The sequence below is a fragment of the Camelus dromedarius genome, chromosome X (genome assembly GCF_036321535.1).
Source record: "Camelus dromedarius isolate mCamDro1 chromosome X, mCamDro1.pat, whole genome shotgun sequence".
NCBI lineage: Eukaryota > Metazoa > Chordata > Mammalia > Artiodactyla > Camelidae > Camelus > Camelus dromedarius.
Window position 1 is genome coordinate 35,675,322 of NC_087472.1, and position 17,916 is coordinate 35,693,237.

General features: G+C 35.0%; 1 protein-coding gene across 3 annotated transcripts in view; it reads right to left on the reverse strand.

Moving 5' to 3' along the window:
* Window positions 1-2,160: 2,160 nt before the first annotated feature.
* ACSL4 (acyl-CoA synthetase long chain family member 4) overlaps window positions 2,161-17,916 on the reverse strand; it is a 71,301-nt gene continuing 55,545 nt past the window's right edge. For all 3 annotated transcript variants that reach the window (XM_031445514.2, XM_031445513.2, XM_031445512.2), the window contains exons 12-16: window positions 16,553-16,627; window positions 14,143-14,334; window positions 12,492-12,606; window positions 9,307-9,464; window positions 2,161-5,042 (exon numbers count right to left, since the gene is read on the reverse strand). In XM_031445514.2, the coding sequence (XP_031301374.1) occupies window positions 4,885-5,042; window positions 9,307-9,464; window positions 12,492-12,606; window positions 14,143-14,334; window positions 16,553-16,627 (698 nt within the window). In that variant the 3' untranslated portion in view covers window positions 2,161-4,884. The remainder of the gene's footprint in view (window positions 5,043-9,306; window positions 9,465-12,491; window positions 12,607-14,142; window positions 14,335-16,552; window positions 16,628-17,916) is intronic.

The following is a 17,916-nucleotide window of genomic DNA, read 5'->3' on the forward strand; positions in this document are numbered from 1 at the left end:
GCTACTTTCCTGTGTTGATGCATACAACTCATCATCCCAAATTAAATGTAGGTATTGGAGTGCCCTATCCTAAGGAATGTCAAAGATACAGCTAAGGTAGAGCTGTTGTCCATAAAGAAGAAAATATATGTGGACATGTCTGTAATATCTGTGTGTGTGTGTGTGTGTATACACACACACATACATATATGTATGTCTGATTCTGAGCTTCTTATAACTCCATGAGTTGCCAAAAGCTGGGCACAAGAATAAAGACCTGAGTTCAAAAGAATCCTCGTAATTCTGCTGCAAAAGTCAGTCACATGGATAGGTCAACATATTCTCTTCTTTTCCCTTTCCTTGTGTCCCTAGGAGTCTCTTGACTCTTTTTGTTGGATTGATTTCTTACAACCCCAAGGTCAAACTATGAATTAGGTACAGTTGATGTTTAGTACTTGCAAGTAGTCCCACCACGAGAGCTCATTTCTGATTCTTGATACCCTTAGGTGTGTCTTCCAAGAAGCACCTTGGTTCTACATCTCATTTTCTCAAAATCTCTCAGGTTTTCAAGTGTCAAAGGAAATAGCTAATCTACCAAAGCAAAAGAAAAACTGATCCCACACAAACAGGAGAAGGCCAGGGAAGCCGACAGTTATGGCCACTGTGGTAGAGGAGGCAGGAAGATGAGGGCAGGGGGCAGCTGTCTTTCATGGACTTTGTAGGATAGCTGACTTTCAACCTGTGCTTTCCAAATCGTGGCTTGCAAACTCTCTAGAACCATGCTGTCCAACATGGAGATGAAATTAAAAATTCAGTTCCTCAGTCACACTAACCACATCTCAAATGCTCAATGGCCACACATGGCTAGTGGCACTGTAATGGAGAGCACAAATACCGAACATTTCCAACTTCAGCATTTAAATACATGAAATAGAAAGTCAGTGGGCATGAGTATTTTTTCACATAAACCTTGTCATAAAATATCATTTCATATACACATAAGTGTGTATGCATAGCATTATGGATCATTGTTTTTAAAAAAAAAAGTTGAAAGCTCTGCTTTAAATTATGTGTGCACAATCTTGATTTTTAAAAAGAGAGAGAGAGAGAACATTAGAGTGACAGTATCTCCTTGTACTGAACATCATTCACAGTCTCATATCCCTATAGGAAACTTGAGATGGAGGGCATCATTAAAAAACAAGCAAAAAACCACCTTGAGACAGCAAACTCACAATATGAAAGCCAGATATGATGGACCTTACAATTAGCATTCCCTATCTCTTTTGTCATTCATCTTTCCGTTTTTGCAAAGAGCATCTTTTTTGAAGCCCAGTCTTTTCTTTCTTTCCTTCCTTCCTTCTTTTCTTCCTTCCTTCCTTTCACAGGAAGAAGAAACTAAAGCTAAGGAGATATTATGAGAGTTGTCCATGGCTACAATAACTAGTGATAGAATGAGCCCAGGTCTTCTCACCTCTAAATCCAGAACTCTTTCCACAAAGTCTTCAGGGACAGCAATCCTTTAAGGCCCTGAGTGTGCTAGCCAATATGTTAAACAACCTGACTGATGAATGTTGCCATGAATAATGATGATGATAATAGCTAACATATGCTTACTATGTTTTAAACACTTCACATGGATTAACTCATTTTTACCCTCGCAACCATACTATGAGGTAGATCCTATTATTAATCAACTTCATTTTTCCGGAAGGAGAAAAGGCAGCAGAGGGATGTTAATGAATGTGTCTGGAGTCACACAGCTAGTGAGTGACAAAGCCAGGAAATAAGTTGAGACAATGGTTCCAGAGCTCGAACACTATTTTATATACACCTTTGTATAACTCAGATAAATTAATTTCTCCCTAAATTTTAATTAGCCCAAAGGTAACAGTTATCATTTATTAGCACATACTAATAATCAACACAACACAACTATGTTTTGTCCCACAGTATCAGTGCTCTCTACAAAGGGGTTCTACTCTACTAACTGTATGTAAGTAACAGCTTTGGGTTCAAATCCTCCAAACTAATGGATGGGATTTATACAAACCAGGTTAACTGCTTAATGCAATTCCATAAACCTAAAGATGAGTACTTTTGAAATATGTGTTTAAAAGTTTGGCTAAAATTCTTCGACCTTGCAGATTTTATCTCGGCACATAATTAAGCACAAATTGGTATGATAACATGGGTGGATTTATTTCTTAAGATTCGAGTGCAAACTTAAAAACAAGAACAAACAAAGCTTTTCATCAAGAATAAACACAGAAATCTAAGTAACAATCCTGCAATCGTGCATTTTAACAGAAATTACAAATATGAATACATTTTCATTTGTAACTACATTTGAAATTAAAATACTTCTCTCCAAATCCCAAATACCACACAATCTTTTCTCATTTGTTACTCTAGAAACACTTGTCACATGCGATCAGGAAAGCCTTTATGACCAAAGAAACATTATTCTCCTTAACGTCTGACTTTCTGAATCATTCATCTGTTTCTCAGTTCCAAAAAGTGATACAATTATACCTCCACTCCGGGAAAAAAAAAAGAATTAATACAAATATCAAGGAGGCAAGATATTTTCATATAATTAAAGCAAAAGTCACAAGTGTTTGACTTAGAAATGTACCTAAGTGTACAGAATTTTTAAGTACAACTGTATTTATGGCTGATGTGTAATAGTAACAGTGAACGATTTAAACAGGTATAAAAATGTAGGATCAAAATCTTTAGGCTCAAATACTTGAAAAGTCACTATGAATATGGAAAGATCTGTTTACAGAAACATGTATATCTTTTGATGAAAAATCGGGGTAGTGGCATCTCCCTGGTCCCTTGATAATATTTGGATTTTTGCAAACAAATAGCAGCACCCAAACTTAAGTGTTAATCACGTTTCTAAAGGACCTCTACAACAGATTAGTTGGCAGTGTTCTAGCTTTGGGGAGATGGGAGTGGGTGAGGGTGCAAATATCTGAGTATGCATGCACTCACACATTTAAAATCACCATTCCAAAAGGGGGAGAAAGTCACCTATGGGAAAGGTTTAAGGACATCATCCGTAAAGGATCAACAGTGGGCCAGGAACAGTAGGAGCTGAATAGTAGTCTACTTGATAAGAATGGTTTTTCGTTCTCCGAAGGCAAGTTGGGAAGAATGGGAACAATCACATACATGTAACTTCAGGGAGAACCTGCTTCAACTTTTACATTGCAGAACACTGAACATTCTTTACAAAAAACCTTCATCCTTGCTTATAACAACACCAGATGATTTTTTCCTTTTTACCACCATATACATAACATTTAAATATTTTCTTTATAAATATTCTAGAGTAAAAAGAATGTGTTTTGTTGCGGTGGTGGCCCACATCTGTACAAAGCAATGTAAGCAATATATATATATATATACATATATATATATATGTATATATATATGTGTGTGTATATATATATATGTATATATATATATGTATATATATAAAATGATTAAGAAAAAAGTGCAAAGAATAACAGTATTAAGAATTTTGCTTTTTACAGTAACTATGGTTCAAGTGTGACTATCCATCAGGGATATATATAATCCCAGACTTTAAAGATTCAAATAAAAAAAGCCTACATGCCAAGTTACTGCACAAGTATCAGTCCCTTATAGAGTAACTTCCCTTCTCCCAAATCCAGCATTTCCAGTTTCTAAACTCTTGTCACAAACAGGAAAAAAAGTCGTAACAGTGTGTTTTTCCCTTTAACTTCCCAAAACTCATCCAAGTTAATTAATTCATTCATATATTCCACACAAGATATTGGGGAAGTCATTTATCATAACCCGCTTTGCTAAAATTAAAGCAAAATAAAAGGCTTTCTGAAATATAAATTACTGACCAAGAATCAAATCAGCAACAGCAAACAGACCTTAAATTACAAGTGTACTTTAATACACTTTAAAATCAATCCCTGTTATCAAAGATAAATTCAGAGTCTAGGTTTCCCAGGTTCAGTGCTGTACAAGGGTGGTAATTCTAAATACTCATGATTTCATCCCCTTTTCTAAAAGAGAAAATGCTTCTTATTAAAATTGGATTAATTTTCTATCATTTTAAGTCTTGGTTTCAGTTGTATTTTGAACAAACATAGAAAGGCAATTTTCAGCATTTTTAAAGATGTACTTTTACTCTTAAGTCATTCCAATAATTACAGTTACTGTTTTCAGACCTCCAAGTTTCAAAAAAGCAGTTCAATTTCATTTTAAATATATTACTAGATTTTTTTTGGTGCATTTATATTCTTACTTCAGGCACTGTAATTATTCACAATATTACAATGATTCTGTCTAACCTACAAAACAATTATGAATCTTAAAATGGTTTCCAAGGTATTATTTCATTCTGTATATTCCATTATGATTCAAGATAAATGGTTGGAAGAGAATTTTGAAGCCCTGTAGCACTTCTGCTTTGAGTAGTGTTAATATGTATTTTTTTTTGTCATGCTTAATATTTAAGCATCTTCTGAACTAGGAAGACAATAGACATTGGAAGTTGCAAATTTCTTCAAACTACATTCTACTCCAACTCCAATTTATTTTGTTCAACATTAAATATTTTTCTTTAACAAAACAAGTACTTCTTAGGCTAATTTTTGAAAACAGAAATTTTGCTCTAAAATTAATAACACAGCTACAGGGAAATAACTTTTCAATTTCGGCTTCACTAGAACTATGCAAAACTAAGTTAAAGTACACTCAACAACTATTTTAATCACTTTTGGTTTTTGTTTTTATTACCATGTCTTTAGAATGATACACTTTACATTCTAACAGCTCAACAAGGCTTAAAACTCTAGAACTGAAAAACCACCAGGCCACCTCCTGCAAGACTGTAAATAAGAGAGCAGTGTTTTATTTGCCCCCATACATTCGCTCAATGTCTTTGAGGTAATGGTTCTTCAGTTCCTTCCTTTTCAGTTTGAAAGCATCAGTGACCAAGCCAGTTTCAGGGGTCCAGGGCTCGGGGCTTAAGCGCACCTTGATTGGAATTTCAAATCGCTCCAATTTCACTGAAATGAGAAGGGAGGGGTGGGTAGGAGAGACGAGAGAGGGGAAAGGAGGGGGAAGAGCAAGGAGGGTTGGGGAAGTAGGGGAGAGTGGGAGAGAGAGAAACAGTGAATAAAACCTGAATTTTGCCAGATTTACCTAGATGATGCAGGTGATGAGGCACACTGACTTAATGGCATGTTCTAGTTCATTACTGATACCACCACTTGACAAGTTCATTTTATATTTCTCAAAGTACACAGCAATTGTTTCATTATTTTAAATGATATAAGAATAGATCCAGTATATATTGTACTTGAATTAGACAACTCAACACATGGAAGATGTAAGAAAATGGTAGAAATATGGACATAGAAGGAATCAATACAGTATTCAATCATTTTAAATTCAGTAAGTTATATTCCATCAAGTTACTTATTATTAATACGAGGTCAGCCTTAAATCTCTGAAGGCACATTGATAGTAATGCTAGTCTACAGATGAGCTTTATTTTATATGCAATTATTTAAAATAGCAATTTCAAAGCAGCAGACACCTGCATGCTTGAAAACTACTGCTAAACAGCGTAGGTAACTTTAGAAACAACTTTGTTTCAGTGACAAGCACAAAGAACTCAAATTCATGGAAGTTTCTGTTCTAATCCTAGTCTGAGTTTTATGAAAGCTTCATTGAATTAGTGAAGTTCTCACTAAAATGAGAGAAAAATAGAAAGCTGGGTGTGAAAAATAATCTTTCAAATGACTTAGAATCAACTTCCTAAAAGTCGTATCTGAACAGGTAGTAAAGGAACTTAAAACGTGTTCAAATTAACCATACCTACTCTGATGATAGAGCACAGTTCAGCTACACAGAGGTGCCTGAAATAAGCCATCTGCTCCCAACATCACATTTGGATCTCAAGGAAACAGTTAAATTCTCAAATATTGACCTGGCTCCAAAACCTTTTATTTCATATTACTTTCCCTACTTATATAGGTCCTATTCCAGAAACACTGACAATATTGGGACAAAGCTGGCACATTATTTCAATTGCACACAAACAAATTAAGCATATTTATTTTAAAAAAGACTGCATTCGAGGTTTCATAATTTTGGGAACTCTCAATCATTATCTAGCACCACAAGCTCTAGAGAGCAACGGGCAATCACATAGCTTCTGATAAACAGGCTAAACTGCCAACAAGTGAAAAAGATTAGGGGAAGAAAAAACCAAAAATGATCTTACACATGGCATTTTATCAGAATTGCCTAGAACATTATGAAATGTGACCTGCAAATGTCAATTATTTTGCATTCTTATGCTACTATCTCTACCTTGCACTTACGTTTAAAACATGAAGAGGCCTGCTGTGAACGATGTATGATTTCAGATGGATTTAGCTGAATACAATCAAACCTATTTTATACTTTTTCGCCTAAGTCTCTGAAATTATAAACTGAAGCAAAAGGTTGGCAAAATAAATCCTATAGCACAGACAAGCTTATGAGTTATACAGATTTCGCTCATGATTAGTGTTCATTATCCAAATCATGAATTGTTCAATTTCATGCCTCAATCCAAGCACAGGAAAGCTATGTGGGCCTAGCAGGTCCTAGAATTTTATTCCATTTTCCACCTGATTATGATCCAGCCTGACTTTCCCAATTATTGCTTTTACAGAGTTAACTATGAAAGACGAATTAGTCAAGTCACATTCTACTCCATTAGTACATTTCAGAGAGTGACTAAGAATAACAGCCTATTGGCTGAAATACTTTGTAAAATACTACATTCAAAGAAAAACATCAGGGTTCATATCAAAGAAAATTTTGGTAGCCTGGAGACATTAATATAGAAAGTGTGATATACCAATAATATTATAATTAATAAAACCAACTTTAAAAAAAAACATTAAGCTGTCTTTAAAAAGTAACTTACTTTTCCAGTTATGTCAATAGGCAACTGTTATTTAAAACTTTACAGTGTCCAGTGTTAACGATAAGAATCTTCTCCTTGGGGAAAATAGTTTTTCAACTTCAACTTGCTAACAAATGTTACAAACTATATTTTTTAACCAAAATGTAATCTAAGCAGTTAATTTAAAAATCAATAATAGTAGCTTAATTAGGGAAATAGGTGTGTTAATGAATCTCTGATAGGAATATAAACTAGCCCAGTTTTTCCGGGAAAAGGAGTTACTTGGCAACATAAGAGGGAAAAGCCTTTAAAACACGTATTTTCTTTGACTCAGAAATTCCATTTCTAAGGATCCATACTAAGAAAATAATTATATAAGAAAAAAATGTGTATAAAAGATACATATTCTATTGTTTACAGTGGAAGGAAGAAAGTCTAAGAACAAGGACTTAAATGGACACTCCTATACTGGATGACTATTAAAAATGATTGTGCAAATTGTAATAATAACTAAAAAAATTACCATGCAATTCTGTATTGACTTGACTTAGAAAAATGTCGATGATGTTGACAGGTTAAGTATACACACTAGAATGTAATGTCACCACCCAAAGGTAACTACCATCAAGTGGTTTTTACTTCCTCTTTTAAATTTTCTGGATTGTCCAATATTTTATAATATAACTAACATATATACCTATAATCCCCAAAAAATGATATTTTCATTTTTTAGGAGGAAAAGCAACAGGTTAAAACTAGGTTAAAAGCATCCAATTAAACATGAAGAGTACACAGTTGATCTCTGCTCCTCTGCAAAATAATTTGAATGGTTGAAAATAATTTTTAAAATCAAAAAGGTATTATCCATAAGAAAAAAGCAAATAACAAAACAAGAGAAAGAGAACACTGGATGAGAGGAATCAACAAAATCTTAGAAGACCAAAGGCAAACAAACGGACTAGCAGTAACTGACTGGGAGCCAAGAGAGAAGGACGCCGACAAGAGGCAAACCGATCTCCTGAGCCAGAAGACAAGGGGTAGAGGGCAGAGGTGAGGGGAACTCTGAAAATAGGAAGGCTGGTTCCCAGCCTGTTAAGAGGATAGTTCTCCCTCATCCTGCTCCTCCTCAACCAGGCTTAAGACAGGTTTACCTTTTGGGAAAAGTGAACTAGAGAGACTCTGGACTCAAAGACACTAGGTACAATAGAGGCAGGGAGTAAAGCTGAAAACATAAGGATTCAGTGAGAGTAAGACCTACCCATCCCGCCTCCAGCCCCTTTTAAATGTCCTTTCTTTGGCTACCAGAATACTGGCCCCCAGATAAGAGACTAGAGAAGTCTTCTTTGGAGAAATGGAATGACATAAGACAATAACATTTGAATAACTTTTCAGTGAAGCCCAGTAAGCTTTCCAAATAGCTTTTTAGTACCTTATTCTCACATATGAATGGACAGACATGGATCCACAGATACATGTGAGGCTATGACCAAAGCAAGCAGAAAGTGGAACTTGGAGGAAGCAGAGATAGTAACAGAGAAGAAAACTTCATAAAAGGGATCCCTTTAACAACCTTAGAGGAATAAGAGACAACACATTAACTGCACCCATGAAAGAGCAACATTATACTATTAAAAGGACACCAAGAAAGCAGGAAAGAGGTCTTGCAAATTAAAATTCTGACATTGGAAATTGGAAATTCAATAGAAGGAAGCAAAGATAAAGTTGAGAGACTCTGCCAGAATATGAAACAAAAAGGAAAAGATAGAATACAAAAGAGAAAATAAGATAATAAGATTGGAGGATGAGAGTAGAAGGTCCAACAGCCTTACAAAAATAGTCCCAGATAAAAACATGAACACAGAACTTGAAGGGGAAAAACTATGAAAGAAAAGCAAGCAAACAAAAAAAAAGGTTAATGGATATTTCCCAGAACTGAAGGGCAAAGAGCTCTAGACAGAAAGAGCCCACATCAAGTACGTATGCACAATAGTAAATGATAAGAGATCCACACCAGGGCACATTATTATGAGCTATCAGAACAAAGATGGACCATTCCAAACACAGGGGAGATGAGCACCTAGCAGGGATGCTGTGACATGCAATAAAGAATTAGTTAGGTTATTCTACTATATGACATTTAAAGATCCTTTCAACATGGAAACTCATTATATATATTTAAGAGGCAGAATTTAAATTTATTTGATTATTAAAACAAATCAAATATACAAATAATATATATAACCTATAATTAGAAAATATGATTTTTTCAGGAGGCAAAGCAACAGGTTAGACATCTTGAAAAGCCTAATGCATAGGACATCACTAAATGACTTTTAGGGACTTCAACAGACGAGCAATTTCTTACTTACTGGTATTTGCAGCTTCTCTAATTTCTTTCAGTATTTCAGCTTCCATGGCAGGGTTATTGCAGATATCAACCCAAGTTCCTTCCACTCCTTTCTGTTGTGCCAAAAGTGTCAATCTTTGCTGATTAGGAACCACAAAACTTATCACATAGGACTGGTCACTAAAAAATTGGAAAATAAAACAAAATAGTAATTAAAACATTAAGAACAATTACTCATAAATGATTCAATAAATAATCCCAAATACATATTTCTTTTATTTGTTACAGTTTCATTAAGAAGTAATAAAACCCATAATACTACCATAAAGACAGACATATAGATAGACCAATGGAATAGAATAGAATCCAGACATAAACCCTTGCATATATGGTTAGATGATCTTCAACAAGTGTGCCATGACCACTCAGTGGGGAAAGGACAGTCTCTTCAACAAACAGTATTGAGAGAACTGGATATCCACATACAAAGGAATGAAGTTGGACCCTTACCTTTCAGTACATAGAAAAATTAATTCAAAATAGATCAAAAGACCTAAACATGTAAGAGCTAAAATTATTAAAAAGAAAAAAAAAAAGAAACACCTAAAAGAAAACATATAGGAAAAGATTCACAACACTGAATTTGGCAATGCTTTTTTAGCTATGACACCAAAAGTACAGGCAACAAAAGAAAAAAACAGATGAATAATACAACAAAAATAAAAAATAATTTCTGTGTATCAAAGGACACAACAGAATATAAAAAGGCAATCTATTGAATTGGACAAAATATTTGCAAATCATGTATCTAATAAGGTGTTAATATCTAGAATGTATTAAGAACTCCTACAACTCAGTATCAACAACAACAACAAAATAACCCCATTAAAAAATGGGCAAAGACCTGAAACCATAAAACTCCCAGAAGAAAACATAGGGGGAAGCTCCTTGACATAGGTCATGGCAATGATTTTTTGAATTTGACACCTAAAGCAAAAGCAACAAAATCAAAAATAAACAAGTATGAATATATAAAGCTAAAGACCTGCACAGTAAAGGAAATCATCAACAAAATGAAAAGGCAACCTATAGAATGGGAAAAAATATTTGAAAATCTTATCTGATAAGGGGTTAATATCCAAAATATCTAAAGAACTTATACAACTTAATAGCAAAAACGATAACACAAAATCAGTTAAAATATAGGCAGGGGAACTGAAAAGACATTTCTCCAAAGAAGACATACAGATGGCCAACAGGTACATGCAAAGGTACTCAACATCACTAATCATCAGAGAAACGCAAATCAAAACAATGAGATATAACTTCACACCTGTTAAAGTGGCTATTATCAAAAAGACAAATAACAAGTGTTGATGAGGATGTTAAAAAAAAGAGAGAACCCTTGTGCACTTTTGGCAGGAATGGAAATTGGTGCAGACACTATGGAAAACAATATGGATGCTCCTCAAAAAATTAAAAACAGAACTACCATGTGATCCAGCAATCCAACTTCTTGGTATATATCCAAAGGAAATTAAAACAAGGTATCAAAGAGATATATGCATTCCCATGTTCATTGCAGCATTAGTCAACAATAGCCAAGATACAGAAACAACCAAGTGACCATCGTGGATGAATGCATAAGGAAAATGTAGTGTACGTGTACAATGGAATATTACTCAGCCATGAGAAAAATGAAATTTTGCCATTTCCAACAACATGGATGAAACTGGAGGGCATCGTGCTAAGTGAAATAAACCAGACAGAGAAAGGCAAATACTGCATGGTATTCCTTAAATATGGAACCTTTAAAAAAAAAAAGTCAAACTCTTAGAAACAGAGTATGAAAGTGGTTGCCAGGGGCTGAAGGTGAGGAAAATAGGGAGAGGTTGACAAAAGGATACCAACTTTCAGCTATAAGATAAACAGGGTCTGAGGGTCTAATGTACAACAGGGTGACTATAGTTGATAACATTGTATTGTATAATTGAAATAAGAGAAAAATATTTTAATGGGCAAAAGACTTGACTAGACATTTCTTCAGAGATGATATACCACTGGCCAACAGGCAGATGAAAAGATGCTCAGCATCACTAATCATTAGCGGCAAGATATCCCCTCAAACCCATTACAGTGACTACTATCAAAAAATAGAAAAAAGTGTTGGTGAGGATATGGAGAAATTAAAACCCTTGTACAACTGTTGATGGGAATTAAGAAAACAGTGCTGCCACTATGGAAAAGAGTATGGCAGATCCTCAAAAAATAAAAATAGAACTACCATATGATCCAGCAATCCCACATCTGGGTATATATCCAAAAGAACTGAAAGCAGGATCTTGAACTGATATTTGAATATCCATGTTAATAGTGGTATCATTCACAATAGTCAAGAGGTGGAAGCAAGCCAATTTGTCCATAGACGGATGAATGAATAAACAAAATGTGGCCTATAATTACAATGGGATATTTTTTCAGCCTTGAAAAGGAAGGAATTTTTGACACATGCTACAATGTACATGAACCCTGAGGAACATTTTGCTATGTGAATTAAGCCAGTCACCAAAAAAACCCCCAAAACTGTATGATTCTGAGTAGCCAAATTCATGGAAACAGAAAATAGAATGGTGGTGGCCAGGGGCTGCGGGGAAGGGGAAATGGGGAGTTGCTTAATGGATATAGAGTTTCACTTTTGCAAGATGAAAAATTCTAGAGATTGGCTGCACAGCAATGTGAATATACTTAACACTGGTGAACTGTATACTTAGCAGTGGTTAAAATGGTAAATTTAGGTTTTGTGGTTTTTACAATTAAAAACTTTAAGGGAGTAATAAAGCCCAGAAAAATAAACCGTATTAACATATAAAAAAAGAAAATGGTTCAATCAAGTTTTTAATTTAGATAACTTACTAGCTGTGTTACCTTCTTGGGACAATTACTTATGCTAAGTTTCAGTTGTCATGGATGTTAAATTATATGACTGCTATGGCATAGCTAAGTATTTAGCAAGATACAGTAGGTGGTCTAATAAATAGTTAAAATGCCTGGATTATCTCAAATGATCTTTAAGCTGTTGAATTCAAGAACTTTCATAAATGTGTAACATTCCTCAACTCTGAAAGTTTGGTGTTTCCCTTATATCAATTTTTCCCAATTATTCTTTTACTGTAAGTATACGAAACACAAATGCAACTTTAAAATTACCTTTTGGCAAAAGCACAGATGTTATCAATAAGTGGACAGTTCTTCAGTGCAGCTTCTACTTTCCCAAGAGATACATATTCTCCAGCTTGTAATTTCACCAGATCTTTCTTACGATCTGTAAACCATGAAACATGTTAAGTTATCCATAGTACGTTTATTAAGGTATGTGCAGTTCTGATTTTCTTTCAATCTCATTGCCTTAATCTTTATTTAGAAAGACACTTCTAAAATCCTGTTATGTATACTGCTTGCCCATACACATCAGTTAAAAAGAAAATGCCCAGTTAAAGAAGTAGTGGCTAAAATGTTACATCCTACACCAAAAGCTTTAATATCTTATTATAATCTTTAATACTACAATGAACTTAATAGAAGGAACGAAGACCTTGGAGCATTAGAGCTGAATAGTAGTAGTTTTGTCCATTGCTAGCTATGTGATCCTGGGCACGTCAGCTGACCTCTCCAACCCTCAATTTTATCAGGGATAATGATGCCTTCCTCATACAGGCATGTAGCACAATGTCCAGCATATGGAAGACAGTCAATAAGTGTTAATTCCCTATTTGCTAGATTTGACACTATCTTGTTAAAGTGACAGTGCTCTAATAATGTGCTGGCACAGGATGGCACAGCTTGGATAATCACCAGGTTGCCTTATATACTTTGTGTGAGTGTTGACTTGCCTACCTCTAGGCCGGGACCCCACTTTACATGCCAACAGAGCCAACTTTTGATTGCAGTACAATTAAGGATCAAGGGTGAAAAAAAGGGGAGAAGGGAGGTTATTGGGTCTAAATTGAACCATGTCTCTTGGGAAGTTCTCTGGCAGATCAAACTTCTAGGCAAAGAATCAATTTTCCCAGGAAATCACTAACTATATTTAGGTCACATATGGGTCCAGAGACAGATTTAAATGGGCCACTAGAGATATGACAGTAAATTTTATGGCTCAAAAAGAACTTGAATAGGACCCATCAGAGTGGCCCTTATCAGGCAGTCAAATTTTTAACTTTGCCTGACTAAAGCAAACAGTGTAAGGGCTATTTTGGAGTACCTTTGAACTTAAAAGTCTGTTTCAGTAGGCTCAATAAGAGCAGTGCCAAATCAACTGGCATTCTCAGAAGAACAGATTAATGTTGAGGACTGACATTATAATTTTCCAAGAGTCCAGGCTAGTTAGAGCCATATAAATGACCACTAGGGCAAATAACATGTCCACAATGCCTCTTGGGTGGCGAGGTAAATGGAGAAGAAGGCCTAGAATAGGGGATGTTACAATAGATGGTTATACAGAACCACATGTAGTTAACAAAAACAAAACAAACAGAAAAACTTATGAGCAATTTTTGTTTTCTCATTACCCTGTCCATCCTTCCCCCTGTCAAACGCTGCTTCTGCTACCACTTACTAAAGTGCAGAGATTGCCCTGCTCTAAACATTTAATATCTATCAACTCATTTAATCCTAACAAAACCCGTGGGATTGTTGTCCCTACTTTACAGATGGAAAAGCACAGACAAAATTTCAATAACTTATCTAAAAGTTAAACCAGTGGAATCATCAACCCTATTCATGACTTGACCAATATTGCCTTTCATATATGTTAAAGTTGCAAAAGCTAAAGAAAAGTGCAAAAAGAGAATCCACTGACCTATAATCTGTAAACACCCATCAGGATGGAATTCTCCAATATCACCAGTGCAAAACCACCTTTGGCCATTTTCATCCACAGAATAATCCTCAGCCGTTTTCTCTTCATTTTTAAAATATCCCATGGAGATATTCTGTCCACCGATTACGATTTCACCTCTGGGGTTTGGCTTGTCATGAATTGTATAACCGCCTGGAAGTCATAAAAGCAAATTAGTTATTACTATAAAACAAGATTTACTTGAATTAATTCTTAAAGCTCCTTTGCTAATATTTTTCTGCTGATCAAATTTTACTTCCCCTTATAGGAGCATATTAGTTTACATTTACTCAGATTTGTGTGAGGATAGTGGATGACTGTGATTTCAGAAGTACCAGGGAAGGCTCAATGATAATCACCAACCAACACCCATCCCAAAACTTCCCAGGATCATAAAATTTCCCACTTAGAACATCTTCAAAGCTTCACAGAGCTCTGTTAAGACAAAATTACCTCTGAGAAGGGTAACACTTCAAGTTGTTATAAGTTAATTATTAATATGTTGATATTAAATGTATTTCAGATATATTCTAAGAAGATTTTAATCAAAGAAAGCAAGTAGTAAGTGCCTATCAAAGGCAACACCATTAAGTGAGAAATTTTATTTTCTTAACTTTGCCTATGACCACTCATAGCTTTAAAAGTAGAAGCACTGAAATAATTGACAATAACTACTAAAAATTTGATCATATCCATTATATGTTTATTACTGAATAAAGCTTACTTTAAGGAAAATATGCAAAAAATCTGAGTTCATAAATGGAGACATCGGTTACATTTTATGTCATTAAAGAATTAAAAGCAGAGTTCCTTTCAGCTGTTAGCTATTCTTATAAATGTAAAGCTATTCAACATTTCAATATGACAAAACCTACTGTGTGCCAAACATTAAGATCATTCTTATTATATAAAGCAAAGGTTCTTTCATAGCAAGGAAAACTCCAAATATGGACCCACTCCCCAAAACTGACATTAAAACACAGTACCTGAAAATGAGAAAATAAAAATCAAGGGCAAAATTCTCCTTATCATGTTTTATGATATACCTTGTTTCTCTGATTTCAATGCTTAATAAATAACCAACTTAATAAAACAATTTTGATGCTGATGCCCAATACATGCAGACATATACTCCCTATAATTCTTCAGATTCTCATTTTAGAATTGGATAGGAATTACCATGGGAGAAAGGAGAAGGACTTATTCTCACGTGTAAAACATTTGGGAATGAAGTTGGCTTTTCAATGTAGTATTTCAAAAGGAATGGTTATTTCCTCATAGAGCACCAACAATAATGCACAGAATAAAAAAATGACATAGGAGAAATACTTTTCAAAACTTCACATCTATGTCAGATAAAGCCCGTTCATTTTCTTGGGTTTGAACAGCTTAAAGGATGTGTCCTACAAGGTAACTGGTCCTTAAAAGTTTCAGTCTATGGCTCCATCCCAAGGTAAATATTTTCTTTCAAAATCTTAAGCTTTTTTTTTTAAAGACAACATATTGTACTATGTTTATCAAACTTGCTTAGAGGCTAAAACTTAATTATCCCATCCACTAAAAAGAAAAGGCAATTATGTAATAGAGATGCTAAATATTACTAAGGCAGCAATCATATTACAATACATAAATGTATCAAATTAACATGTATACCTTAAATTTATACAATGTTATATGTTAAAGATATTAAATTTAAAAATAAAATAAAATCTTAGGCTTTTTAATTACTCTTCCTTTATCTGACATGGCTAGGCTATTAATTACTTGTTTTGCAGTTAATGAATATGTTTAATATTTTTCACAATTTCATCATGGGAAGACTGGTTTACTTTTACCTTCAGCTGATTTACTAAAAGAATTATTATCAATGTCTGTAAAGCACAGGTTTCGTCTAAGTGGCTCACGTTTTATAGCTACTTATAAAAATTAAACTATACAAAGAGCTGAACAATTGATTCTCAACCTTAAAAATGTTTGTTGGGGTCAAGAGCTAGGAAATTGGACTGTGTGTGTGTGTGTGTGTGTGTGTGTGTGTGTGTATTATTAGTCACTCTATCCCCTGAAAATCTGGGATTTCATTTCCCAGCCCAAACCTCCTTACTAGCAAAGTTGAGCTTCAAAGGATAGGAAATCCATCCTTCTCCAAACCCAGGGAATGCCCTACTGAGAATTTTTCTTCTTCACTATCAAGTATCCCTAAGTTCAGAATCTAAAGATGTTACTGAGGAAAAAGAAAGCACAAGGAGCAAGCAACAGCAAAGACTCGCTTGCTACTGCAGACAACCTAACACTTAAAAAAAATAAAAGTCTAGAGGCTCATGGTAGTTTTCAGCATATCTAGAAACACTAGAGCTTGTCATAAAATGCTTACCTTCCTGCCAGTCTTTTAGCTTAATTTCACAGCAAATAAGAGGGGCTCCAACTCTGCCAGTAGTATAGTCAGTAACTATAAGAGAAAAAGCAACAAACGTTAGTTAGGGTAACACATTTCAGATTCGTACCAATGAGATAACAGGAATACTGCAGCTAGAGTCAGATTCTGAAAGATGACAAAAGAAGAGGCCACAGTGAGAGGATTGCAGTGTGACCATTTTCCAATATTTCAGCTTCATTTTAACAGTGCAATTGATCCCAATGTCATTACACCATTTTCGCTTCTCATGGCTATATTTCAGATAATTACGAACATAAATCTCTGTTAAAGGAAGAGAGTTGGCATCACCATTATCTACCCAAGATTCTGGTAAGACAAATTTTCATTGGAATTCCTCCTCTGCAGCTCATTGACTGGATGTGTATCTTGGACAAGTTACTTAAATTCTCTGAGCCTCCACTTCCTCATCTATCTAAATGGGGATAACATCGGAACCCATTTCACGTAGGGATATGCCGCGGGAATTAAATGAGATGATGCGTGGACAAGGCTCAACACTTCTGGCAAGAACCAAGTGTTCAAATAAATGTCGGCGGTTATTATTAAACATGAGGAGGAGGAGGAGGGTGGTGTCCTTTTGTAATTTGTGATTATTGCTAGCAATAATCAAGTATTTATGGACAACCTATTTTATACCTAGCATTATATTAAACATTGTGAGGAAAACATATTAAAGGTAAGGAGACCCTGCCCTCAATGAGTTTACAAACTACCTGGGGAGAAAAGCATATGAAATAATTTTGAACACATTTAAACACTAAACTGCAGGGTATTGATGGTGAGCACAACAGTACCTTAGAGACTAGAAAGATCAATGTAAAACGAAATAGGTGGGAAAGACTTCATTGAAGAGTTGTACATGAGAAGATGGCCATGATCAGACAGCAAAAAGGTCATTCCAAGAGAAAGGAACAGAAAATACAAGAGAGAGTGAGAAGATGGGCTTGTCTCGAGACAAGAGCCAGGTGTGTTCATACATGGGAGATAATGGGAAATAACGATGAATAGGGACAACAGTGCCTGGATCAAGATGCCTTGAAAGTCAGGTTCACCAGGTAGGAAGCAGTGTTTGAGGTGGATGTGTCTAACAGAAGACAGGATGAATCAAAAGTGATATAATAGAGGCAGACATGTCAGTTGAAAGGCTATCACCTCAGGGCAGTGTGAAATAATAAAAGGCTGGATGCCAAAGGTGGCATGCAGGGGAGGAAGAAATCCAGTGAAGAAATGGGAAGATCTGATGAAAGTTAAAGATATCCAAAATAAACAATCAGAGGACTTCAAAGCTAGGATGGTAACAA